Source organism: Mytilus galloprovincialis, chromosome 6 (genome assembly GCF_965363235.1).
Source record: "Mytilus galloprovincialis chromosome 6, xbMytGall1.hap1.1, whole genome shotgun sequence".
Taxonomy (NCBI): Eukaryota; Metazoa; Mollusca; class Bivalvia; order Mytilida; family Mytilidae; genus Mytilus; species Mytilus galloprovincialis.
Genome location: NC_134843.1, coordinates 11131435 through 11159030, shown reverse-complemented (window position 1 = coordinate 11159030; position 27596 = coordinate 11131435). Strand labels below are relative to the sequence as shown.

Here is a 27596-nt window from a genome sequence, read left to right as displayed (position 1 = left end):
AGAAACAAAGTCAACAGCAATGAAAAGAGATGAAGAACATGTTCTTGCCAATGTGAACCATCTAAATGATCCATGACTGATCCCTTTGGTGTGGAATCCCACCCTCAGTGTCTTATCAATATCTCTTCTTAAATGCATGCTTCAAGACATAATCGAGGTTCTTTGCTCACAGTTGTCGAGGAAGGCGTGAACATGTCTAAACATTTTATTACTAGTGCTCTTTCTTAAGATCAAAAGGAGTTTGTATAGTCCAATATCAAAGTCAAACACTCAACCTTAAATATAAATCGGGGGAAATACTTTCAGGTCGCATACATCCATAACTTGTCATTAAACGTGCACTGATTTTGGCAAAATGTAGAGATGATGTTATCATAGAACATGTGTTGTCGAACCCATTCCATTATCCCCTTTTAAAAATGACGGCACCATGAGAAAATCATGCAAATCGGATTTTGTGAAGCAATTCGAATCTTAAGTCTCTTGTGCACTTTCCCTATCTTCCTTTTTACCATCACTCACAACTTACATAAGAGATGGTATGGCATGGTTCAATTTATTAATGCTAAAAAAGGTAAAACATACGGCGAATTTGCAGCTTACTATTAAAAAATATGTCCCAATGAATTTATATGGCGCACATAGAAGCAAATGTTTTGATCGCTACGACACGAACAACTCTATAAAGTCTACCGAAAGGGAACACCGCGCAGAGACTACATGCAGCTTCCATCAAAGTGCATCAGATTATAGAGCGGAGAAATATTCCTGACTGGAAAACTTTGACAAATCCCATAAGATTCCACTTGATGTGAGCTTTATATAGTCAGAACGTTTTTTTTTTCCGAAATTGTCAAAGTTATTTATACCAACACTGTGTACTATTGTTTCACTGTTTGTCTTTTTTCATTTTACGCTATGGCTTTTTCAGTTTATTTAGAACTTTGGAACTGATTCTTTATAAGCTAGCTATAGGGTACCTTAAATAAAACACAATTATCCAGTTACAGAATAAAGGATGAGCACACTTGTTTATAAACTGGATATGAGATATTTAGTCTTTGTTTTAAATATGATTTTACTGGATAGAGGATATATCAAATTATGTCAGGGAATAATTAATTTTAACATGCAGAAATTCAGGATATGTTTATGTTTAAACATATTTATCTATAGTGGATTGGGAAACAAGTTTTGCAACTTATATTAATCCCTTTCCACTTTGCGGGTGTGAGTACTGCCTTGTAGCGGCATAAGCCTACTCTTTTTCGAAATCGACAAGGGTGTCTTTAACGTGCAAGAGATATGACTCTCTCTTAACACGGGTCAGCCATTTATCGTCCCCGTCCGACGGACTATCATCGGGGTTCAGGATAAAGGGCCTTCTAATAGCCAAAATTCAATGGAAAAAACTACTTACTAATTAAATTTATACACATAACACATGAAAAAGACACAAATATATTAAACTGAAAAAAAGATATGAGATGGATAAACCAATCTCATCTTGGAGATTCGAGACATTAGCAGTATGTGTCTTCTAAATAACTACAAATACTTCATGATAATTAATAAATGCTCAAAGTTAATCTGTCCATATATAACATAACAGTATAATAATACAGATGATTACAACATGTAAAAATTAATCAATAAAAAATGCAAAGGAAAATTATAAACATAAAATCATTTTTTTAGAAATATAATAAGGTGCTTCCTTAACGGTCATTAAACTTTCATTGATATCTTGTTATGCTTGTAGTTTTTTCTGTAGTATTACATCAAAACAGTCTGCCCTTAATTTGTATTACTTCATTTACCTTTAGAAAGTTTATCAATTTTTTTATTAGATTTCTTCAAAATTGCACAAGATATCCTTTTATATCCCCAGATTACATATAAAATGCATTTTTCTCTATAAGAACACATATCAGTCGGTACTGTTTCTAATATTTTGATGAATGTGTTATTCATATTGAAAAAGCCATCCCCGTTTTTTTTTTCTTATTTATAACATCTGTTTCATAATTTTCAACAGAAAAAAATAATTTAACATTTGTACCATAATGGTTACTTTTCAATATTGTTGTAATTAGAGCAAGAGTTATTCCCCTTTAATGCCATGTTTGCGAGTAATGATAAACAAATCGTTTTATAAATTTCTTTTTCACTGCTTCCTAGACTATCTAAAATCAGAATAGCTTGTTCTAGTGATATGGTCACTGAATGAAGTAAAATCTTCCAGTTTGTATTCCAACATAGCCGCCAACTTGACTACCTCTAATTCTAATTATGTCAATAAAAACTGATATTGCATGGAAATTACTTTAAAATTATGTTGCCTTTTTCAAAAAAATTACTTATTTTATGGTGGCTGACAAAAGAGTAAAACATTCACAAGAGTCCTGTTCCAAATCTCGTTCTGAAATTTTCCCTTTTTTTGTTATATGCTGTCAAAAATAGTACTGGTTCTGTAAAAAGATTATAATAAATAATCAAAGGGAGATAGCTAAACAAATAATATATGGCACACATTTAATGAATATATACATTTCTTTTAAAAAACTTCAATGTTGTTATTTTTTACATGGAATAATTAGTGAAGAAGATTTTAAACAAACGTTCATCTTTAAAAGAAACTTGTTGATGATGAAGCTAATGATGAGTCCAAACATCGATGTGACCTTGGAAACTTGGTATGTAGATGGCGCTTTCCCATCATCAACAGTGTCCTAAAATGAAAAATGAGAATTAAGTTTGAAGCTGAATCTAATTGTTTCATTTTTCTTGTCATTATATCATTGAATAATTTCTGAAAATTGTGACGTACAAACTTTGCAAGATGAGTGTTTTTGTACATTGTTTAATCAAATAAAATAAATAGACATATAAAGATCCAAATTGTTGTCGTGTAAGGGCGAATTATAAATGTCTTGGCAGAGCATAAAATCAGTATGCTTACAGACAAAGCTCGTGTTATAATTGCAAAAATGTTAATGCAGTAAAGACAAATTAATTCCTCATTCAGTAATCTATTTGGTATTAAATTGTTAGAGAAATTCAAATAAAATGCGAATGGAAATAGGGAATGTGTCAAAGACACAACAAAACGATCAAAAAAGTCTTGAAAAGCTTTATCTTTATCATACGTTTGGCAGATAAAACAATAAAATATACTGATACATTTACATGTAACCGAAGAATCTTTTGTCTTCTCATATTTTGTTGAAACATTATTTTCCATCACTTTCAAACATTCAAACAATTTAAAGTTGAAATAACCACCGAAATGTGCAAATTTCGGTTTCTCTTTAAACTTATATTTTTTAAAGAATGAAAACCATAAAAATTTCTTTAAATCCATATCATTTGGACTCTGTTATAAAGTTGCATTGTTGCCAATCATACATGCACCACATGTCGCTTCATAAATGTTTCATTACTTTTTTATTTGATAAAATATTACAATGTTTAGTCTATTAAGTATATATGTATATAGCTAGATAGATTTGTGTTTATGTTTCATTGTATTGGTTGAAAAAAGTTCCCATCATTATCATGGCAAACCTTAATCACATAGAATACTTACTTTTCACAGTTAAAACACCAAACTTTTGTGGCCATTCATGGTAATTCTGATTTGGTAGATAGATCTGACATGTATAATTTCCTGCATCTGTCTCCGTTAAAGATCGAATAATCAGTTGGTACATTAAACGATTGGTATTTCCGTATTTCACCACATCATATTTCTTTTGTCCTTTAACAATTTCATCAATACGAATAGTTTCATCGGAGGAAATATGCAAAGGTTCTCCAGATGGTGGGGTCTTTCTAATCCATTGTAACTGTTACCAAGTAAGATGAAATCAATTAAACTGAATTTTAAAGCCAATATCAAAATAATTCAAAAGTTTAAAATCAAATGATAAATCATCTCCTATCATAATAATATGGCCCTGACTAGGTATGCCATGCTTGAAACTATTTTCAGTTTAGGAAGCCACATTGTCAGATAATGATACATTTAATGGCGATCAACCTTGTTATCAAGATATTCTCAAAATTAGCGTATAAACATAACAATTATTACAACGGATAATCCATTAACAGGTGATACAGAAAATGTGTTTAAAAAAAGTGAAATTTTCCCACCAGAAAACTGAAGACATCTTTATTGTCATGAAAAAGTGTTCTTCCCAACCACTTGTTGATTTTTAGGTGTAAATCAAGATTTCAGACCGGTCTTGCTACAATGCAATGGAACTAGGATCGTGAGGGCGTAAGTCATTTTGCGTGATATGAAAATCAACATTATTTTGTGAAACAGCAAGAGACCAAGGGTGTAAATTACTAGGTTGGTGCCCTCCGTAAAAACATTCAGTATGCCTTCTGAATATACAAATATCTAGAATTTCAATAACAGCCGGGAAACAGACTAGTAAATTACTTGCTTTACGTTTTGTCAGACTTTAAACGACCTAGTCATGAATGGCAGTATTGCATGATTTGACTGGTTTAGTCCATATTATAATACCATTCAATCGTCGAAAAAAGTAAAATCACAAAAAAGTCCGAGAAAAAATCAAAATTGGAAAGTCAAAGGTTACAACAAAGCAAACGAATGGACAAAAACTGTCATATTACAGGTACAAGCATTTTAGCTGTATTTGTCAAAACTTTAAGAAATATTTGGTCCTCAATGCTCTTCAACTTTTTACTCTATCTGGTCTTTTAAACATTTATTTGATTCAAGCATCACTGATGAGTCTTTTTTTAGACGAAATGCGCGTCTGACGTAAATATAAATTTTGATCCTGGTATCTTTGATGAGTGTATTTGCAACCACTTGGTCGATGCCACTGCTGTTGGAGATTTATTTCCCAAAGGGTATCAAAAGCCTAGCAGTCAGCACTTCTGTTTTGACTTCAGCTATCATTGGTACGTTCATAATTAAAATTAACTGTTAACAAAACTCAAAATTTTTGAAAAACTTAGGCTTTTCTGCTTCAAAAGTTAGCTTGAAAACATGTTCGTTCGAATTCATCACAATCAAAATTATATGATGCTTAATTATGGCAGGACTTGTTTAAAGATAAATTATATCAGTAGTGGACCTGTTTCCAAATTAACTATATCGGCAGACATAACAATAGTCCTAGGATCAAGTCCACTTTTCAAGTTCACAAGATTGCAGTCCTTAATCCTGTCGTTGGTTTACTTAATGACTTGTTATCAAGTTAAATTACTGTACAGGTTAGGACGGCACTCGTCTGTACCTTTGCTGATGTATGTAAATTTATGACAGAACTTTGAATTATATGTAGAGGTACCTGTGCTGGAGACTGTAAATTTATAACGGAACAATTCAGGTATGCTGTTTGACCCAGTTTTTTCAACTCTGGTAAAATATCACCCACTATTTCTGGTCTTGCAGCAAACACTGGAACAAATTAAACAATGGTTTATTCTTAATCAATACACAAATGACATGGTTATCCGTAATCTTAAATAGATAAACAAAAACAAAGATTTTTATAGAGCACGTGATAAAATAACAACAATTGCTTAAAGCGCGTCACTTTAAATCAAAAACACAAAAAGAAACATTAAATAGTAAAAAATCAAGCAAGCAGACTAAAAATATGCAATACAGTCTAAACTTAATTTTGTCTGTTAAAAATATAAAATGGTATTACAAAAGAAATTTTTTTTAGAAACCCTTAAAAGTAGTTCCAAATATCAGTCCATAAGAACAGTTGTCTCCTGTCGAAACTTTAACTGTACTTAAATCTATACAGTTGTATGGCAAAAATTGTTCTTAAAGATAGATACATTCTAGGAGACTTGAAATGCTGTTCTTTGTAATCATTTAATCATATAAGAGAAGTTTATCCATGACGGAAGGTTAAAAAGTAAGGGACTGATAAGATTGAAAATGGAATTGGGGAATGTGCAAAAGAGACAACCACCTGACCAACGACCAGACAACATTAATATTTGATTGGTCCAAGTAATAAGACATACGTTTTGTACTTTAAGTGAGAGATCTCTTCTCAGGATTGTAATCTTTATACCTTTGATAACTATATATTCTCCTTCGTTATTATTTTTTAAATGTTTGTAACGGCACGCTATTTCAGAATTCAGTTTACATTGTCATCATTTTTAACTTTTCTGCCACATTAAATTCCTTTAACTTTGATTTCAACTTATCTTAAAGATTCCTATTTCAGATCATTTATTCTCAAATTGAACTTATTGGAACACATTAGTACAATTACGCTGTTTCAGGAAGTTGAAAAATGTAATAGTCAATACTTACCTGAACAAAATATCGATGACAGAACGACGGTAGAGAACACATATTTCATTTCTAATCTACTTTTTAGTTACATTATAAAATTTAGTAAATTTTCTATCTCAACTTATTTCCTATATCATGCCACAGGTAAAACTCTTTTGTTCAAAATGTTTCTTGTGAGGTAACTTGCTCTTTACACTAGTAATTATTTAACCAGGTAAATGAATGACCCGTTTATGGATACATCGGTTACAGTTATACTAATACAATAATTCTTTTGAATGTTGTAAGAATGAAATGTACCAAAGCAGTATTGATGTGTAAAGAAGAGGTAATGTAGTCGCTGAAAAACAAACGGACCATTCAGATAGAATATTGTAAGAGAAAATGAGGTGCTCGAATATAGAAATAACAGACAATGGCGTTAAAATTATAGAAAACGGAAAAAGGATCTGCCATCCATATCCTCCCTATAATTGCAGACACTAGAGATATATGTCTAACAAAATATTAAAGTTGTCACAAGGTTTTTTTTTCATCGAAACTATTTTTAAATATACGCAGATCGATGAGTCATTCCCTTTTTAGATTTTCTAAATAACATATTAAACTGACAACGTAGGACTTGAACTCCTCCTTCGAAGTGAAATTTTTGAAATTCTTGATCCGCAAATGTGGTTGTGATAATTCACAAGAAATAATATATATATATAAAAAAAATATTTAATGTACAAATTATCTAGTTCCATACACAAATATTGCATGAACATATCTTTATGGTTGATGCATATATATTTTATTTCATGAACACATGAACAGATAGATTGTGCATTATTTTTTTTATTTGTATTTTGTTTTAAAGAATTCACTCGTTTTAACGTATGGTTATTTTATTGATTGACCCTTAAGAATGGCCGGAATCGTTTTTGATGTTGTCTAATTAGGTCTTTCCACCTTTCCGTGGAAAGACCTATTGAATTTGTTCTGATTAATATTAGGTCTTTCCACCTTTCCGTGGAAAGACCTATTGAATTTGTTCTGATTATTAGGTCTTTCAACCTTTCAGGTGAAAGACCTATAGGGTTTGTTCTGATTATTATTATTTTTTTTTTTTCTTCCGCCAACTTTTTTTTCCTTCGCTGTTTTTTTGTTTTGTAAGATGTGGCTAAGATATATGGTATATGATATCGAACAGTTAATACGCTTCTGAAACTGACACCGCGTAACAAAAAACTTTACCTTGTAAGAGTTATCTCCCCGAACACTGTTTTTCTTGTGGCCACTACTCCTTCGCAACCGTAAAAGAAACCGACAAATTTATTTTACCAAATTGCTCGTTACATCCTAAGGATGTTCTGTTTCATTTTGACCGAAGCTATCCGGAGACTCCATATGAGAGTTATCCCCCCTTTTATATATGATATAAGTGATATGCATTTCTAACTGGTAAACTATAAGTGATAGAGACCTAGGGTCTTTGGATTTAAGATTCTTGGTCCAAAAAAATGAAAATTAGGTCAAGGTCAAAGGTCAAGGTCAAATTCTAAATTTTGATTTCGGCTTATTTTCACTTATTTTCATTAACTTTTTAAGTTTTCGACAAATTATCTATACTAAATTGTTAGTTGGGACATGTCGTAACTTATAAATTTAGATTGGAAGGGTGCGCAGACAATAAATGGGAGTTTATGCCCCTCTTATATTTAGAGTTTAGCGTAAAGTGATATTGCTCATGAACCATACATAATACAAACCTAGGGTCTTTTGATTTAGGTTCCTTGGTTTATGACCTTGAAATTGAGTTCAAGGTCATAGGTTAATTTTACGTTCTAGATTTTGACATTTGCTTGAAATTCATATTTTAACACCATAAAGCCATAGGAACTGACATTTTCTACTGAATTTTAATGTTTTCATATCAAAATAGATCCATTTTGGTTGAAAGACCTTCAATTGTTCTTTGAACAATTGGTTTTTAATTATTATTATTTAGGTCTTTCAACCTTTCTGTTGAAAGACCTATTGTATTTGTTCTGATTATTATTAGGTCTTTCCACCTTTCCGTGGAAAGACCTATTGAATTTGTTCTGATTATTATTATTATTATTTATTTTTTTTTTTTTCTTCCGCCTAATTTTTTTACTTGCGTATTATTGATGTTTCAAAAGATGTCGCTTAGATATTTGGAATATGGTATCGTATAGTTTATACGCTTTAAAAATTTACAACTGCGTAACAAAATACTTTACGCTATAAGAGTTATCTCCCCAAACACTGTTTTTCTTGTGGCCACTACTCCTTCGCAACCGTTAAAGATTACGACAAATTTATTTTACCAAATTGCTAGTTACATCTTCAGGATTGGGATATTCATTTGGACCGAAGCTTTATGGAGACTCCATATGAGAGTTATTCCCCCTTTTCCATTTAATTAAGTGATATGCATTTCTAAATGGTAAACCATAAGTGATAAAGACATAGGGTCTTTAGATTTGAGGTCCTTGGTCCAAAAAAATAAAAATGAGGTCAAGGTTAAAGGTCAAGGTCATATTCTAAATTTTGATTTTGGCTTATTTTCATTGATTTTTAAATACCTTATGACATATCGACAAATAATTTTTCATAAATTGTTAGTCTCGACATGTCCTTACTTGTATATTTGGGTTGAAAGGGTGCGCAGACAATAAATGGGAGTTTTTGCCCATCTTACATTTAGAATTACGCGTAAAGTGATATTACTAATAAACCAAACATATTAAAGACCTAGGGTCTTTTGTTTTAAGGTCCTTGGTTTGTGAACTTAAAATTGAGGTCAAGGTCATAGGTTAATATGACGTTCTACATTTTGACCTTTGCTTTAAATTCATATAAATACATCATCAAACCATAGGAACTAACATTTTAAACTGATTTTTCATATTTCAATATCAAAATAGATCTTTACTAGTGGAAAGACCTACAATTGTTCTCTGAACAATTGGTTTTTAATTAGGTCTTTCCACCTTTCCGTGGAAAGACCTATTGAATTTGTTCTGATTATTATTATTATTATTATTTTTTTTTTTTCTTCCGCCTAATTTTTTTTCTTGCGTAGTATTGATGTTTCAAAAGATGTCGCTTAGATATTTGGAATATGGTATCGTATAGTTTATACGCTTTAAAATTTACAACTGCGTAACAAAATACTTTACGTTGTAAGAGTTATCTCCCCAAACACTGTTTTTCTTGTGGCCATTACTCCTTCGCAACCGTTAAAGATAACGACAAATTTAGTTTACCAAATTGCTCGTTACAACTTCAGGATTAGGATATTCATTTGGACCGAAGCTTTACGAAGACTCCATATGAGAGTTATTTCCCCTTTTCCATTTAATTAAGTGATATGCATTTCTAAATGGTAAACCATAAGTGATAAAGACATAGGGTCTTTAGATTCGAGGTCCTTGGTCCCAAAAAATAAAAATGAGGTCAAGGTCAAAGGTCAAGGTCATATTCTAAATTTTTATTTTTTTTTTATTTTTGCTTATTTTCATTTATTTTCAAATACCTTATGACATATCGACAAATAATTTTTCATAAATTGTTAGTTGCGACATGTCCTTACTTGTATATTTTGGTTGAAAGGGTGCGCAGACAATAAATGTGAGTTTTTGCCCATCTGACATTTAGAATTACGCGTAAAGTGATATTACTAATAAACCAAACATATTTAAGACCTAGGGTCTTTTGATTTAAGGTCCTTGGTTTGTGAACTTGAAATTGAGGTCAAGGTCATAGGTTAATATGACGTTCTAGATTTTGACCTTTGCCTTAAATTCATATAAATACATCATAAAACCATAGGAACTAACATTTTAAACTGATTTTTCATATTTCAATATCAAAATAGATCTTTACTAGTGGAAAGACCTACAATTGTTCTCTGAACAATTGGTTTTTAATTATTATTAGGTCTTTCAACCTTTCTGTTGAAAGACCTATTGTATTCGTTCTGATTATTATTATTAGGTCTTTCAACCTTTCAGTTGAAAGACCTATAGGGTTTGTTCTGATTATTAGGTCTTTCAACCTTTCTGTTGAAAGACCTATTGTATTTGTTCTGATTATTATTAGGTCTTTCAACCTTTCTGTTGAAAGACCTATTGTATTTGTTCTGATTATTATTATTAGGTCTTTCAACCTTTCTGTTGAAAGACCTATTGAATTCGTTCTGATTATTATTATTATTATTATTATTATTTTTTTTTTTTTTCTTCCGCCAACTTTTATTTCCTTCGCTGTTTTTTTGTTTCGTAAGATGTCGCTAAGATATATGGTATATGATATCGAACAGTTAATACGCTTCTGAAACTGACACCGCGTAACAAAAAACTTTACCCTGTAAGAGTTATCTCCCCGAACACTGTTTTTCTTGTGGCCACTACTCCTTCGTAACCGTAAAAGATTACGACAAATTTATTTTACCAAATTGCTCGTTACATCCTAAGGATGTTCTGTTTCATTTTGACCGAAGCTATCCGGAGACTCCATATGAGAGTTATCCCCCCTTTTATATATGATATAAGTGATATGCATTTCTAACTGGTAAACTATAAAGGATAGAGACCTAGGGTCTTTTGATTTAAGATCCTTGGTCCAAAAAAATGAAAATTAGGTCAGGGTCAAAGGTCAAGGTCAAATTTCTAAATTTTGATTTCGGCTTATTTTCACTTATTTTCATTAACTTTATAAGTTTTCGACAAATTATCTTTACTAAATTGTTAGTTGCAACATGTCGTAACTTATAAATTTAGATTGGAAGGGTGCGTATACAATAAATGGGAGTTTATGCCCCTCTTATATTTAGAGTTTAGCGTAAAGTGATATTGCTCATGAACCATACATAATACAGACCTAGGATCTGTTGATTTAGGTTCCTTGGTTTATGACCTTGAAATTGAGGTCAAGGTCATAGGTTAATTTTACGTTCTTGATTTTGACCTTTGCTTGAAATTCATATTTTTACATCATTAAGCCATAGGAACTGACATTTTAAACTGAATCTTTATATTTTCATATCAAAATAGATCCTTTTTGGTTGAAAGACCTTCAATTGTTCTTTGAACAATTGGTTTTTAATTATTATTATTATTTTTTTTTTTTTTTTTTCTTCCGCCAACTTTTTTTTCCTTCGCTGTTTTTTTGTTTCACAAGATGTCGCTTAGATATTTGGTATATGATATCGAACAGTTAATGCGCTTCTGAAACTGACACCGCGTAACCAAAACCTTTACCTTGTAAGAGTTATCTCCCCAAACACTGTTTTTCTTGTGGCCACTACTACTTCGCAACCGTATAAGAAACCGACAAATTTATTTTTCCAAATTGCTCGTTATATCCTTAGGATGTTCTGTTTCATTTCAACCGAAGCTATCCGGAGACTCCATATGAGAGTTATCCCCCCTTTTATATATGATATCAGTGATATGCATTTCTAACTGGTAAACTATAAGTGATAGAGACCTAGGGTCTTTTGATTTAAGATCCTTGGTCCAAAAAAATGAAAATTAGGTCAAGGTCAAAGGTCAAGGTCAAATTCTTAATTTTGATTTTGGCTTTTTTTCACCTTTTTTCATTAACCTTATAAGATATCGACAATTTTTTTTTACTAAATTGTTAGTTGCGACATGTCGTAACTTATCAATTTTGGTTGCGAGGGTGCGTAAACAATAAAAGCGAGTTTTCGCCCCTCTTATATTAAGAATTATGCGTAAAGTGATTTTACTCATGAACCATACATATTAAGGAACTAGTGTCTTTTTATTTGAGATGTTTAGTCTATGACCTTGAAATTGAGGTCAAGGTCATAGGTAAATTGGACGTTCTAGATTTTGACCTTTGCTTAAAATTCATATTTATACATCATTAAGCCATAGGAACTGACATTTTCAACTGAATTTTAATATTTTCATATCTAAATAGATCCTTATTGGTTGAAAGACCTTCAATTGTTCTTTGAACAATTGGTTTTTAATTAGGTCTTTCAACCTTTCTGTTGAAAGACCTATTGTATTCGTTCTGATTATTATTATTAGGTCTTTCAACTTTTCAGTTGAAAGACCTATAGGGTTTGTTCTGATTATTAGGTCTTTCAACCTTTCTGTTGAAAGACCTATTGTATTCGTTCTGATTATTATTATTATTATTATTATTATTAGGTCTTTCAACCTTTCAGGTGAAAGACCTATTGTATTCGTTCTGATTATTATTATTATTAGGTCTTTCAACCTTTCAGTTGAAAGACCTATAGGGTTTGTTCTGATTATTATTATTATTATTATTTTTATTTTTTTTCTTCCGCCAACTTTTTTTTCCTTCACTGTTTTTTTGTTTCACAAGATATCGCTTAGATATAAGGTAAATGATATCGAACAGTTAATACGCTTCTGAAACTGACACCGCGTAACAAAAAACTTTACCTTGTAAGAGTTATCTCCCCGAACACTGTTTTTCTTGTGGCCACTACTCCTTCGCAACCGTATAAGAAACAGACAAATTTATTTTTCCAAATTGCTCGTTATATCCTTAGGATGTTCTGTTTCATTTCAACCGAAGCTATCCGGAGACTCCATATGAGAGTTATCCCCCCTTTTATATATGATATCATTGATATGCATTTCTAACTGGTAAACTATAAGTGATAGAGACCTAGGGTCTTTTGATTTAAGATCCTTGGTCCAAAAAAATGAAAATTAGGTCAAGGTCAAAGGTCAAGGTCAAAATCTAAATTTTGATTTTGGCTTATTTTCACTCTTTTTCAATAACCTTATAAGATATCAACAAATTATTTTTACTTAATTGTAAGTTGCGACTTGTGGTTACTTATACATTTTGGTTAAAAGGATGCATAAACAAAAATTGGAGTTTTCGCCCCTCTTATTTTCAGAATTATGCGTAAAGTGATATTACTCATTAACCATATATTTTATCATGTCATCATTCTCTACTCTTTGTTTGATGATAATTTTTTCTTTATAATGTTAACCTACATCCACTCCCTTATAGCTATACAATATTTGTTCAGCTGGAACAGCAATTATGACATCAATAAAGATAGACAAAGGACAAAAGGACATTAATATAAGGTACGAAATAGAAGAGGTACGAACGGACCTCATACCCAGACAAGGTACGAACTCACCTCCTACCATTTCCGGTGCATGTTGTTTGCTCTTTCGTTCGAGGTATAATACTAGAGCAGTCTACCATCTATTAACCTTGTTATCAACCTCACATTCATTGGTTGATTTAACCTCAATCTGATTGGTTGATTCACAACAAGCTGAATTTTATAACCTTGTTTCTGATTGGTTAATGAGAAAAATGTAAACAAATAAATAATAATTCTACACGCGTATGAGTGATGCCAAGAAAGGTATTTATTATAACTTATAAGCTAACACTGCCGATGTTGTTGAGAAATTTAAAGAAAGGTTTTCTATCGGTTGCTTTTTAACATTGTTAAATATAATTTTTTTTCTAGATCCCGGTTTTTTTTCTCATTATGAAAAAAGGGGGGTCTATTCAGCAGATGTTGTTTTTCCTTGTTTGTTGTAAGTTTTTTACCATAGCTTTTTCAGTTGGTTATATTTGCCTTGCCTAACAAACTTATCTAACAACCGTAGTCTTTACAGACCGTACATATCAGAATCTAACAACCTCAGTCTTAACAGACCATTTCTATCTAACAACCTCAGTCTATACAGCTCATATCTATCTTACAACCTCAGTCTATACAGCTCATACCAATCTTACAACCTCAGTCTATACAGACCATTCCTATCTAACAACCTCAGTCTATACAGACCATCCCAATCTAACAACCTCAGTCTATACGGACTATTCATATCTAACAACCTCAGTCTATACAGACCATTCCTATCTAACAACCTCAGTCTATACGGACTATTCATATCTAACTACCTCAGTCTATACAGACCATTCCAATCTAACAACCTCAGTCTATACAGACCTTTCCTATATAACAACCTCAGTCTATACAGACCATTCCTATTTAACAACCTCAGTCTATACAGACCATTCCAATCTAACAACCTCAGCCTATACAGACCATTCCTATCTAACAACCTCAGTCTATACAGACCATTCCTATCTAACAACCTCAGTCTATACAGACCATTCCTATCTAACAACCTCAGTCTATACAGACCATACCTATTTAACAATCTCAGTCTATACAGACTATACAAATCTAACAACCTCAGTCTATACAGACCAAACCTATTTAACAACCTCAGTTTATAAAGACCAAACCTATCTAACAACCTCAGTCTATACAGACCATTTCAATATAACAACATCAGTATTTACAGACCATTCCCATCAAACAACCTCAGTCTATACAAACCTTTCCTATCTAACGATCTCAGTCTATACAGACCGTACTTATATAACAACCTCAGCCTATACAGATCATTCATATCAAACAACCTCAGTCTATACAGACCAAACCTATCTAACAACCTCACTCTATACAGACCATTCCTATCGAACAACCTCAGTCTATACAGACCTTTCCTATATAATTAAGAAAAAGCGAAACCCAACGTCCACGGCTTCCCTCTTCATCTTCACACAATTACTATCATTGTTTTCATAGAACATTGCAAAGTTCATGTTCGGAACCAAATCGAAATATATTGGTTTCACTAATGTTTTGCAATAATTATATCACATAATCTATAATTATGTTTATAAAGAGATAGATTCCTTCTGATAAGAAATTATCAGGTTTGTATTATATATGCTATTTATAAATTTTATATGTTTGCAATCAATCCAAAACAATTAAGAAAAAGCGAAACCCAACGTCCACGGCTTCCCTCTTCATCTTCACACAATTACTATCATTGTTTTCATAGAACATTGCAAAGTTCATGTTCGGAACCAAATCGAAATATATTGGTTTCACTAATGTTTTGCAATAATTATATCACATAATCTATAATTATGTTTATAAAGAGATAGATTCCTTCTGATAAGAAATTATCAGGTTTGTATTATATATGCTATTTATAAATTTTATATGTTTGCAATCAATCCTACACTAATATAGCGTTTCGGCGGTATTTTTTTATGATAAATAAAATATTGTTATATAGGTCCGCCATCATCAGGGATTGTCCTATATGTTTCAAAAATTATGGTTTCTTTACCTTGGTCGATGTCAGAATATCTGATAAATTTCTGTGCCTTTTATAAGCAATTATCGGTGTTTTTGTGAATACTTCATTGCAAACCACATTATCTCTTATGAGATGCCAATGTTTTAAAAGGTGTTTTCGTAATTTGCTTATGCAAGGATTATATTTAGTAGCCATTACAAGAGGAATTTCATCTTTACGTTTCCCTTCCTTAGTTGAAAACAAATTTTTTCTCTCTTTGGTTAAGGCTTCATTGAAGCTAGACATGATTTCAGTGTCAGTGTAACCCCTATTTATCAAATTCTGTTTGAACTTTAAGAGAATTTCTCTAAGGTCATTATCATTGTTTGTTGATCTTCTGTAACGAATTACTTCTCCCCGGATAAATGCTTTAAACACGTGCTCCGTATGAGAGCTATTTCTGTGCAAATATAGAAAAGAATTCGTAGGTTTGAAATGGGTTTTCATGTCTAATATATTATCTGCTATAAATCTTCTGCCCTTGAATAAATGAACGTCTAGAAATGTTGTGTCAGATTCTGAAATTTCATATGTGAATTTGAGAAATTTGTGATGGCTATTAGCCAATTTAAAAAATTCTTCAAGTTCATGTCTTTTACCGTGGTGTATTATTATTCCATCATCCATGTATCTGGCATAATAAAATATGTTTGTCTTGTAAGGAAATGACGAAATAATTTCTTTCATTATTTGATATAATAAAATATTACAACATTCCGGTGCACAGCAGGCCCCAATTGCAGAACCTAGACATTGTTGATATAATTGATCATTAAATTCAAAGATATTATGTTGCAGAACATATCCCAAGAGGGAAACTAAATCATCTGTAGAGGGATATTTTATAGTGTAATGCGATTTATCAAATGCATCATATGCTGCTCTTACTGCTAAAAGAATTTCTTCAATTGGACAGTTGGTAAACATCTGACTTATGTCAAAACTACATAATAGGCAATTGTCTAATGGTTTGATTGTTTCTATTTTTTGTATAAAATCAGATGAATCTCTGATGAAAGTATGGTGTTTCTTAACTATTGGCACAAGAAAATAATCAACATAACGACCTATGTATTCAGTGATCGTACCAATCTGGGAAATGATAGGTCTCCCTGGAGGAACTATTAAATCAATATTAAATCCTATTCTCATGACATTGTCATAATCTACAAAATTTATTTTGTGTATTTTCGGTAATATATGCATTTGTCCCGGTCCGTAATTTTTCTGATTGCCATTTATCATGTATTTAAATGAAATTTCGTCAATTTCATTATGAATGTGCATTCTTGTGACATAATCATTGATATTATTTCTGAGAACCTTGAAGTCAAAACCGTCAAGACTTGTGTAGTGATGCGATTGTAATTGCCGATAAGCTTCGGATAAGTAAATACTCTTATCAAGAACAACAACATTGTTGCTTTTATCAGCTTTCTTAATAAGAATTGATTTGTCTCGCAAAAGTGAAGAAATGCTTGACCTCTCACCAGGTTTCAGATTGTCTCTAAATCTCCGAGGCTGCATTGACGACAACTCATGTTTTGTTTGGAAAATATAATTTTCAAGTGCATCACAGCTGTAGTGAGGTTCATATTTGCTATTCTCCCTGAATGGGGAAATATTTTCCTTCATGTACATCTTCAGGTTGTGTACTACAATTGTGTAAAGTTTTAACAATATTAATCTATCCTTTAAGGAGGACTTATTCTTACATGGCATAAGGACATACAGATAGACAAAGTGATACCTATATACCCCAAAACTTGTTTATTTTGGGGTATAATAGAAATAGATATAAATAAAAAAAACATTGTTTCTTACCTTGGTTGTCCGTGTTATTTGGGGACTTGAACTCTACTTCTTGAGGGTACCATACTGGTCTGAAACACTCAATTCCCCAGAAACCTTTCAAAACCTTTTTTCTTTTGTACACTGTTAAAAAATAATATTATAATAAATATAAGTTTTGCAATTGATTTAATAAAAGTTTAAGAAAAAACTAAACAAATAAGTATAAATGATTTCATTATGTCACAATAAATGTGAATAAAATATACAGTTGCATGTTTTTCCCCACACCTTCAAAAACTGATTTCAGAAAATGATAATAATAAAATCAAAATTTTACTTTCAACCATTCTTTGTCTTAGAAAATCAAAAGAATAAAAAGTCAATGTATATAAGTGGCCTAATATCAAATAGCTTTTGGAATAGAGATTTCATGCTTGTGTAATTGATGTGCATTTTTAAATAAATCTTCAATAATAAAAAATAACTTTACCATCTGATGCAACAATATTAGGAATAATCTTCCTCAAGTTTGCCAAGTTAATGTCTTCAATTTCCATAGTTGGCAATCCTAAAAAAAAATATCATAAAATTAAATGAAAAAAGCAAAGGATTAAAAAGATATCATCTATCTATATTAAAATATTACAGGAAGCTCTTTCAGATTAAACAAAAATGTGGAAAATTTCATATATTTTTATCACATTTCATAATCAAACTTTAAACATCAATGTTTTTTTAAAGCACTACAAAAATAACAAGTCTGGTAGCATTATGTTTTGTTGATAAGCACACAATTTCCTTTATTTGGTCCTTAGTTTTATACATAACATAACAAACAATGTGCAAATTATTACATTATATAAAAAATTAACATACCAATAGGTACTACTGCCATTTCCTCTCCATTAGAAATGCCATCCCTTTCAGCATATTTCAAAAATTTGTTTATCACGTCCACATCTGAACCAAATGGTTTCATGAATGAAGGACCTAAAATTTTTCATTAATATATTGTTGAACTAAAAGTAAAAGTAAGTAGATTTTCCACCTTGTTTTTCAATATAATGTATTCATTATATAAAAAGTCCAATATTTCACAGATGATGATGTTCCTTACATGTTTTACTCTGAAATATTTATGACTGAAATTCAGGAAAAAAAATCTTGGCAGGAATTTTTGTAAACAAAATGTTTTAAAGCCACTCCATGTAACATTTCATTCAATCATATGCATCCATAAAATACTATATTTTAAATAATGCTAATTTTAATTATTTTTTAACAAAGTGTACTAAAAAAACCTGCATAACTTCTAATTCCAATAAGCATGATAAGGACTGATCAATGTTAAAATTTAAAAAAAAAAAAAATTATTTTAAGAGTACAGAGTAAAATATTGAAGTTACCTGCATATTTCACTTTCTTACTCTTTAAATCTAGTTTAAGGCAAACAACAACTTCATCTTTGCCAGCCCATTCTTTAGTCTTTAAAATTAAAAACATATTTAAGTGTTTTTCAAAACATCCACATAAATGTCACTTTAATTAAAAACCAATTGTTCAAATTGAAGACCTTTCCACCAGTAAGGATCTATTTTGAAATGAAAAATATTAAAATTAGGTTTTAAGACATGTTAATTCCAGCTTCAAAAGTCAGCTTCATGTATGCTGATTCCAAAAATATAGGGTTTATATTAAAAAAAATTAAATAAGGGAGATAATTCATTACTTAAAAATAACAGTACCATATACCCAAGTGCCTGTGTTCAGGTGATTAAATTTTAAAACTGTGTCTTTTCATTCATTTCTATAATCGTTTTAATTTGATAGTAATAAGACAATTGAATTTTACATTCCAATTTGAAGTATCCAACTAAAGTGCAAGAGGCCACATAACAGAAATAAGATTACATACCATTTCTTGTATCTTAGTCCATCTATCTTTCTTTGCAAACGAAGACATCTAAAATAATAAATCTTAGAATTGAGATGTTATATTCATATTCATCTATTTTTTATGTCAACATAATTGAATCAATTTAAAAAGTATTGTAATAAATTACTTCATGTGCCCTTTAATTAAATTACAAATATCCTATCTAATCTTATAAACATAGAACATAAAATTAAAAAAAATCACCAATTATGACATTAACAAAAAATAATATATAATGGGAAAGTCTAAACAAAAGTTATTTTACAATGTTTTTTATATTACATTTCAAATATTTCAAAAATATTTTGCAGGTCAATTCTCTCTAATCTGGACCCTACAAGTTTGCTATCATATTAACTGTATTCTATATAGTTTAAAAAAATTGATAAAAGAATAACAATTGGTGAAGTTCTCTCCTGCAAAGGGAAATATACCAAACAAAAATGTGCACTATGTCAAAATAACTAATACAGCAACCATTTCATTTTCTAGGGCACTATGGAATTTTTCCCAGACAAACATAATATTTTTGGGACAAGAAGAAAACAATTCTTTCTTTCAATTCTAGCATTAAATATAGTGGCAGCTGAGGGTGAAACCATTTTTTTTCTCAGAAGCGCAAAAACAAATAAGTTTTGGCTAAAAAAAACTGGAAATAAACTTTTTTTCACAACAAATGTACAGCTCCTACCAGAAAATCAAATGATTGCTGCTGTGTATCACAAGGTTAAAAAGAATCTTAGGGAAAACACTAATTAATTATATGAAAATAAAAATTAAATAAAAATCAATAAAAGAAAGAAATATACCTGTACCAATAAACAAAAAACATAGGAATACACTCTAATGAATGAAGTATTTGAAATAATAAGCTGAAAAATGTTTACCTTTAAAAAGTCTGAATCTCTATAATAATCAATGTTTATCCTTGAAAATCTTAGGGTGTAGTGTGGTGATGAAACTGGGACACAAATATTTAATACTTAACTACAAACAACTATTGTTATATTGGGTGGCTTCTGAACATAGTTCCTTTGATCTTTACCAGAAGAAACATTTGTCATGCTGGTTATCTTCTGGACATACATCAATCTCCTAATCTTCTCCAGACTTGTCACAGCAGGTGCATATTCCATTCTCCAGAACATCCTTTCATATAAAGATAATTAGATGCAAAATCTGTATAGATAGAGATTGTTAGATAAGAATGGTCTGTGTAGACTGAATATATTAAATAGGTACATGTATGGTCTGGGGGGTGGGGGGGTGGGGGGGGGTTGCACTTCAATATTTTTTTTGGGGGGGGGGGGGGTTGCACTTCAATATTTTTTTGGAATGGTCTGTAAAGACTGAGGTTGTTAGATATTTATGATCTGTATAGACTGAGGTTGTTAGATAGGTATGATCTATATAGACTGAGGTTGTTAGATAGGTATGGTCTGTATAGACTGAGGTTGTTAGTTTGGTAGTGTCTGTGTAGACTGAGGTTGTTAGATTGGAATAGTCTGTATAGACTGAGGTTCTTATCAGGGAATGGGCTGTATAAACTGAGGTTTTTATAAGGGAATGGGCTGTAAATAGACTGAGGTTGTTAGGTAGGTATGGTCTGTATAGACTGAGGTTGTTAAATGGGAATGGTCTGTATAGACTGAGGTTGTTAAATGGGAAAGGTCTGTATAGACTGAGAATGTTAGATAGGAACGGTCTGTATAGACTGAGGTTGTTAGATAGGAATGGTCTGTATAGACTGAGGTTGTTAGATAGGTATGGTCTGTATAGACTGAGGTTGTTAGATAGGAATAATCTGTATAGACTGAGGTAGTTAGGTAGGTATGGTCTATATAGACTGAGGTTGTTAGATAGGAATAGTCTGTATAGACTGAGGTTGTTAGATAGGAATAGTCTGTATAGACTGAGGTTGTAAGATAGGAATAATCTGTAGAGACTGAGGTTGTTAGATAGGTACATGTATGGTCTGTATAGACTGAGGTTGTTAGATAGGAATAGTCTGTATAGACTGAGGTTGTTAGATAGGAATAGTCTGTATAGACTGAGGTTGTAAGATAGGAATAATCTGTATAGACTGAGGTTGTTAGATAGGAATAGTCTGTATAGACTGAGGTTGTTAGATGGGAATGATCTGTATAAACTGAGGTTGAAAAGTGGTGATGATCTGTATAAACTGAGGTTGAAAGATGGGAATGGTCTGTATAGACTGAGGTTGTTAGATATAAATAGCCTGTATAGATTAAAGTTATTGCAACAAACAAGGACAAACAGCTGCTGATTCCAACCCCTCATTTCATAAAAGTAATGAGATGATAAAACTGAAATTTAGAAAAAAATATTTATAACAACGTAAATTTTAATTATAGCAATCAAACTATACAAATCCTTGTAGCAATCGATAGAAAACCTTTCTTTAAAATTTCTTGATCACATCGACAGGTTCTAACTTAACATAAATAAAAATAAATAAACAAAACATTTAATACAACAGAAATAATATAAACAAAATATCTAACATAACATAAACAAAATATATACCTTGACTCATCCACGTGTTAGTTATTTATATATTATTTGTTTACATTTTTTCTATTAACCAATCAGAATCATTGTTATAAAATTCAGCTTGTGTAAACCAACCAATCAGATAGAGGTTGTATCAACCAATCAAATTGAGGTTGTATCAGCCAATGAATGTGAGGTTGATAACAAGGTTGATAGATGGTATACTGCTTTTATATTATACCTCTTCGTTCATGATATTGATATTTATTATTGAAAAGTGTTGGATAGTAGACTTCGAGCTGTTTTGAATAGAATTTTCTGGTATATACCACGTATTTAAAAAAAAAAACAGACTGAGAGTATCGTCATTTGTCGTTCAACAGTGACACTGACCAGGTAAACATACATGTACACATAATTTGCCATAATTTGACAAAATAATTTGTATACATGACTTCACTAGAGAAGGATAAACACAATAAATTTGAGAATGGAAATGGGGAATGTGCCGAAGAGACAACAAGCCGACCATAGAGCAGACAACAGCAGCAGGTCACCGACAGGTCTTCAATGCAACGAGAAATAATTTCCCGTACCTGGAGTCGGGCCCTCAAACAAATGTATACTAGTTCAGTGATAATGAACGCCATACTAAACTCCAAATTGTACACAAGAAACTAAAAGTTAAAATAATACAAGACTAACAAGGGCCAGAGGCTCCTGACTTGGTACAGGTGCAAAAATGCGGCCGGGTTAAACATGTTAATTTGGGAGGTCGAACTATCAGTGTATTGAAAAAAAGTGCCTGTCCCTGGTGTGAGTCTGTGCGGGGGTCTCATTGTGAGTTTTGATCCAGAAACCCAGTTGCTGTTTTGTCAGATTCCTGTATCCAGCTTACACCATGTACACTATGTACATGATGTACTACATAAGCAATTCTCATTGTTTTGTTATTTCCCGTGTCCCAATAGACTTGCTTTACCAATTTCACAACATAATAATTTGACTTTCACGTGTCACACTTACAAAAAATCGACTATCCCGCATCACGCTTAGACCCAAATGAGACCCTCTGTGAGGCTAAATTATTTGACCAGATATTTCATAAATTATTTCTGGTCACCGCCACTGAAATTATAATTTACCTTTTATAGTTGCCCTAGGTCTGTACATGTATGTCTGAGTCAGTCAAAACTATTATTACCTGATTTGATCCCTGTACAGTTGTACAAACATGATCACACAATTATGTTTGTTTTCATTTCTGTTACCAGGTTACTGTTAGTACATAATAGATTTTTGATTATTTTTAACTTGGCTTGAACTTGATTGTCCGAATCAATGCAAATCATTATGACGTCTAGAAAGGCTATTAATATTTATACTTTTTTTCCTTGACGCCTACCTTAAATTGACGTCAAAACACCAATCTCATATTTTCAGTTGGAATTTCAGGGTGAATTTACAGCTGTATCATTATGTTTATTAAAATGTTTAGCTGATTTCTCTATAATATGTCTCCTGTAAGGAGGCGCAGTAAGGGGGTATCTGTACAAAAGAACATGAAATAAAATTGCCATTTCACAATGAATTAACAATTAAACATGTCTTGCACGTAGAAATTTATACGGATTTCACAAAAATACAGTCATGACAGTGAATAATAGACGTATTTACACTTGTATGCAAATTTATCCGCCATTACGCATAATCACACAGGTTCCCGTAAACTTTGACATCATAATTCAAAACATTTGACGTCATAACTAAAAAGTGATCGTTGCTTGACGTCAAAAGGTTGTTCGGAGGTGATATAAGGTCATTCAGAGGCAAAATACATCTAAATACCAAAAGTGTAAAAACGTTTATGAACTAGTACTGCTGCACATGAAATAAAAATGACAAAACACGTTAAGGAATTAATCTTTAATTTGTAACCACCCTCTTATAGCAATATAAAATATATTTTTATACCCCACGCAACGAGTTGCGGAGGGTATAATGTTTTTGACCCGTCCGTCCGTCTGTCAGTCCGTCCGTCAGTCCGTCCGTCCGTTTCTCAGTCCTGTTTCTTGTCATCGCAACTCCTCTTAAAGCACACAACAGAATTTCACGAAACCTTTTCAGATAATAAGGACATACTATGTAGTTGTGCATATCGACGGGAAATTGCGTTTCAATTTTTTTTCTAGGAGTTACGCCCCTTTGAACTTATTTACTTTAATGTACTACCGCAATAGTTTGTCATCTCAACTCCTCTCAAACCACACAACAGAATTCCACGAAACCTTTTCAGATAATAAGGACATACTATGTAGTTGTGCATATCGACGGGAAATTGCGATTCATTTTTTTTTCTAGGAGTTAAGCCCCTTTGAACTTATTTACTTTAATGTACATGTACTACCGCAATAGTTTGTCATCTCAACTCCTCTCAAACCACACAACAGAATTTCACGAAACCTTTTCAGATAATAAGGACATACTATGTAGTTGTGCATTTCGACGGGAAATTGCGATTCATTTTTTTTTCTAGGAGTTACGGCCCTTTGAACTTATTTACTTTAATGTACTACTGCAACAATTTGTCATCGCAACTCCTCTCAAACCACACAACAGAATTTCACTAAACCTTTTCAGATAATAAGGACATACTATGTAGTTGTGCATATCGATTTGAAATTGCGATTCAATTTTTTTTCTAGGAGCTACGCCCCTTTGAACTTATTTACTTTAATGTACTACTGCAACAGTTTGTCATCGCAACTCCTCTTCAACCACACAACAGAATTTCACGAAACCTTTTCAGATAATAAGGACATACTATGTAGTTGTGCATATCAATGGGAAATTACGATTCAATTTTTTATCTAGGAGTTACGCCCCTTTGAACTCATTTACTTTAATGTACTACCGCAACAGTTTGTCATCGCAACTCCTCTGAAACCACACATCAGAATTTCACGAAATCTTTTCAGATAATAAGGACATACTATGTAGTTGTGCATATCTCCAATGACAATGTGGGGACGTGGGGTATGTGAGGGTGCTCACTAAGGTTCTTTATTTGCATTAAACTCAGTAAAATTTGACGGAACTTTCCAAATAAAATAAAAGGGACATTCTGCAAAATTTGGCATGTTTAGTTTGGGTCTGTCAAATCAGAGTTTGTTGCAAACATTTATTTTTATGTTCTCCTAAAAATAAATCAGATGACATGGAAATGATGGATATAAATGTTTTTAAAATAGCAGGAAACATTGAATCGTCGGCCTCGGATGGAATTGTAACTTATTTTTTCATTACAAGAGGGATTTTGCTTGGTTATTATCTTGAATATATACTATTATAGATAGAGATAAACTGTAAACAGCAATAATATTCAGCAAAGTAAGATTTACAAATAAGTTAACATGACCAAAAATGGTCAGTTGACCCCTTTAGGAGTCATTGCCCTTTATAGTAAATTTTTTACCATTTTTCATGTTTTTCATACATGTCATAAATCTTAGTAATCTTTTATAAAAATCTTCTCCTCTAAAACTACTGGGCCAAATTAATCCAAACTTGGCCACAATCATCTTTGGGGTATATAGTTTAAAAAATGTGTCTGGTGATCCGGCAATCCAACCCAGAAGACGGCCACAGCTAAAAATAGAACATAGGGGTAAAATGCATTTTTTTGCTTATAACTCAAAGACCAAAGCATTTATAGCAAATCTGACTGGGTTTAATTATTTATCAGACCAAGATCTATCTGCCCTGAAATTTTAAGATTGATCTGACAACCTGTTGTTAGGTTGCTGCCCCTACATTGGTAATTTTAAAGAAATTTGGCCATTTTTGTTTTTATCTTGAATATTATTATAGATAGAGATAAACTGTAAACAGCAATAATGTACAGCAAAGTAAGACCTAAAAATAAGTCAACATAACCAAAATAGTCAATTGACCCCCTAAAAAGTTATTGTCCTTTATAGTCAATTTTCATTAAATTTGTAAATTTTTACTAACATTTTCCACATAAACTACTGGGCCAAGTTCATTATAGATAGAGATAATTGTAAGCAGCAAGAATGTTCAGTAAAGTAAGATGTACAAACACACCAACAACACACAATTTTGTCATGAATCCATCTGTTTCCTTTGTTTAATATTCACATTGACCAAGGTGAGCAACCTGTAGGCTCTTTGAAAGATAATGTCATACATCAATACAGTAGTCAGCTACTGGAAATTTAGTTACATGTCTACATGTATAATCTGACCATCTCTCATGACTCTGCAATCCATTTACATTTTGTAAATCCAAAGGTCATGTTTTGACATGCATGACATACATTGTATGTGTACACATATATAGTTCAAGATAGATAATGAATTTTAAATGTTTTGTTAAACTTGGGACCGTAAAATTAGTCATTGTGAGTCAAAATACAAGTATATTTTTATGCCACCTTGCAAAAGCTTGACTAAGTTTGAATTTTGGTGGCGTCACATTAGCTGTTTTAGAGTTATGCCCCTTTATTAATGTAAAAATTACAAAATTTTAAGTTTCTGTTTTCTAACTTAAGTTAAATCTTGCTGTAACACTGAGTTTGCCTCAACCAAATGTTATAAAACTTATACATGATGCATATTACCACAAAACACAAATCTAGTATGAATTTTGGTGGCGTCACTTAAACTGTTCTAGAGTTCAGTCCCTTTATAAATTGAAAAATTGTATATTTTTTAGTTCTCCTCAACCAAATACAGGCAACTGACTGTAATGATAACAATTCTATTTGCAGGCAATACTTTGAGTGACATCAGTTTTCAATTAAATTTGACGCTGACCGTTAAAGCTGGTTTATTTGATTTTGGAACATATATAGTAAGCATTGGTAAGTAAATATATTTTTTCAGATATGAAAACACTCAAGGTAGATCTTCTGCCTTTTTGGATTGTAAAATAGCAGAATAGGATTTGATATAACAAACAATGTGTGAGTATTGCATGGCAATACATACATTGTAGTCCTCTTCTGGTTAAAAATTCAATTTTTGGAACAAAATTTTAATTTGAGCTAAAACATCAAACATGATGTAAAAGAGGGGCAAAAGATACCAGATGAACTCATAAATTGAAAAATAAACTGACAACTATATATGTACACTATATTAAACAAATATCAAATCAATATCTTCTAGCAAGACGAAAAAAAATAGTGAAAACTGATTATTTCAGTATATTTTCTTTAGTCCAAGCACCTAACTCTGCACAAAAACTAGAAAAAAATCTTCAACTTGTCATGATAAAACTTTAAACCAATTATCAAATCAATATCTTTAAGCATAACAAAAAAAAAAGGTGAAAAACTGATTATCTTAGCAAATATTTAAGGACCATAATTTTGTCCTGAAAAATTTGAAATTACATTGAGTAATGCAGGCGAGATACACCAGCGTGTGTGCTCTTGTTTTATACAGTAATTGTTATGATTTTGTGTTAAAAAAAATTATAAACATGTTATGTTGTTGTTAACACTGCTACATGTTTTAATACTATTTACAGGTATTTCATCAGTTTGTGTTGTTGGAGTGGCAAAGGCTCTTGACTATATTTTGACTACATTTGAAGCTGAAAGTAAAGCTGGTTACCTTCATTTTGTAACATATAGTTAACATTGTGGTAAGCTTATTAAGATTTCAATGCACTTAACCCCCATATCTGGTCCATGACCATGTTAACTAAAGAAATTTCATCCTTATAATTTGAAAATTGGTTATAAAAAACATGGGTGCATAAACTCACCATGTGTCATGTAAGTACAAGCAACCC

At 31.7% G+C, this 27596-nt stretch overlaps 1 protein-coding gene and 1 long non-coding RNA gene across 2 annotated transcripts in view; one reads left to right on the top strand and one right to left on the bottom strand.

The window, feature by feature from the left end:
- Positions 1-1416: 1416 nt before the first annotated feature.
- LOC143078923 (uncharacterized) overlaps positions 1417-27596 on the bottom strand; it is a 57600-nt gene continuing 31420 nt past the window's right edge. Inside the window, exons 2-4 of the mRNA XM_076253988.1 lie at positions 5334-5443; positions 3590-3848; positions 1417-2732 (exon numbers count right to left, since the gene is read on the bottom strand). Coding sequence (XP_076110103.1) covers positions 2722-2732; positions 3590-3848; positions 5334-5443 — 380 coding nt within the window. The 3' untranslated portion in view covers positions 1417-2721. The remainder of the gene's footprint in view (positions 2733-3589; positions 3849-5333; positions 5444-27596) is intronic.
- On the top strand, positions 22023-27448 carry LOC143078924 (uncharacterized). The gene is made up of 3 exons (XR_012979304.1): positions 22023-22168; positions 26566-26658; positions 27330-27448. It is a non-coding gene; the product is annotated as an uncharacterized LOC143078924 (long non-coding RNA).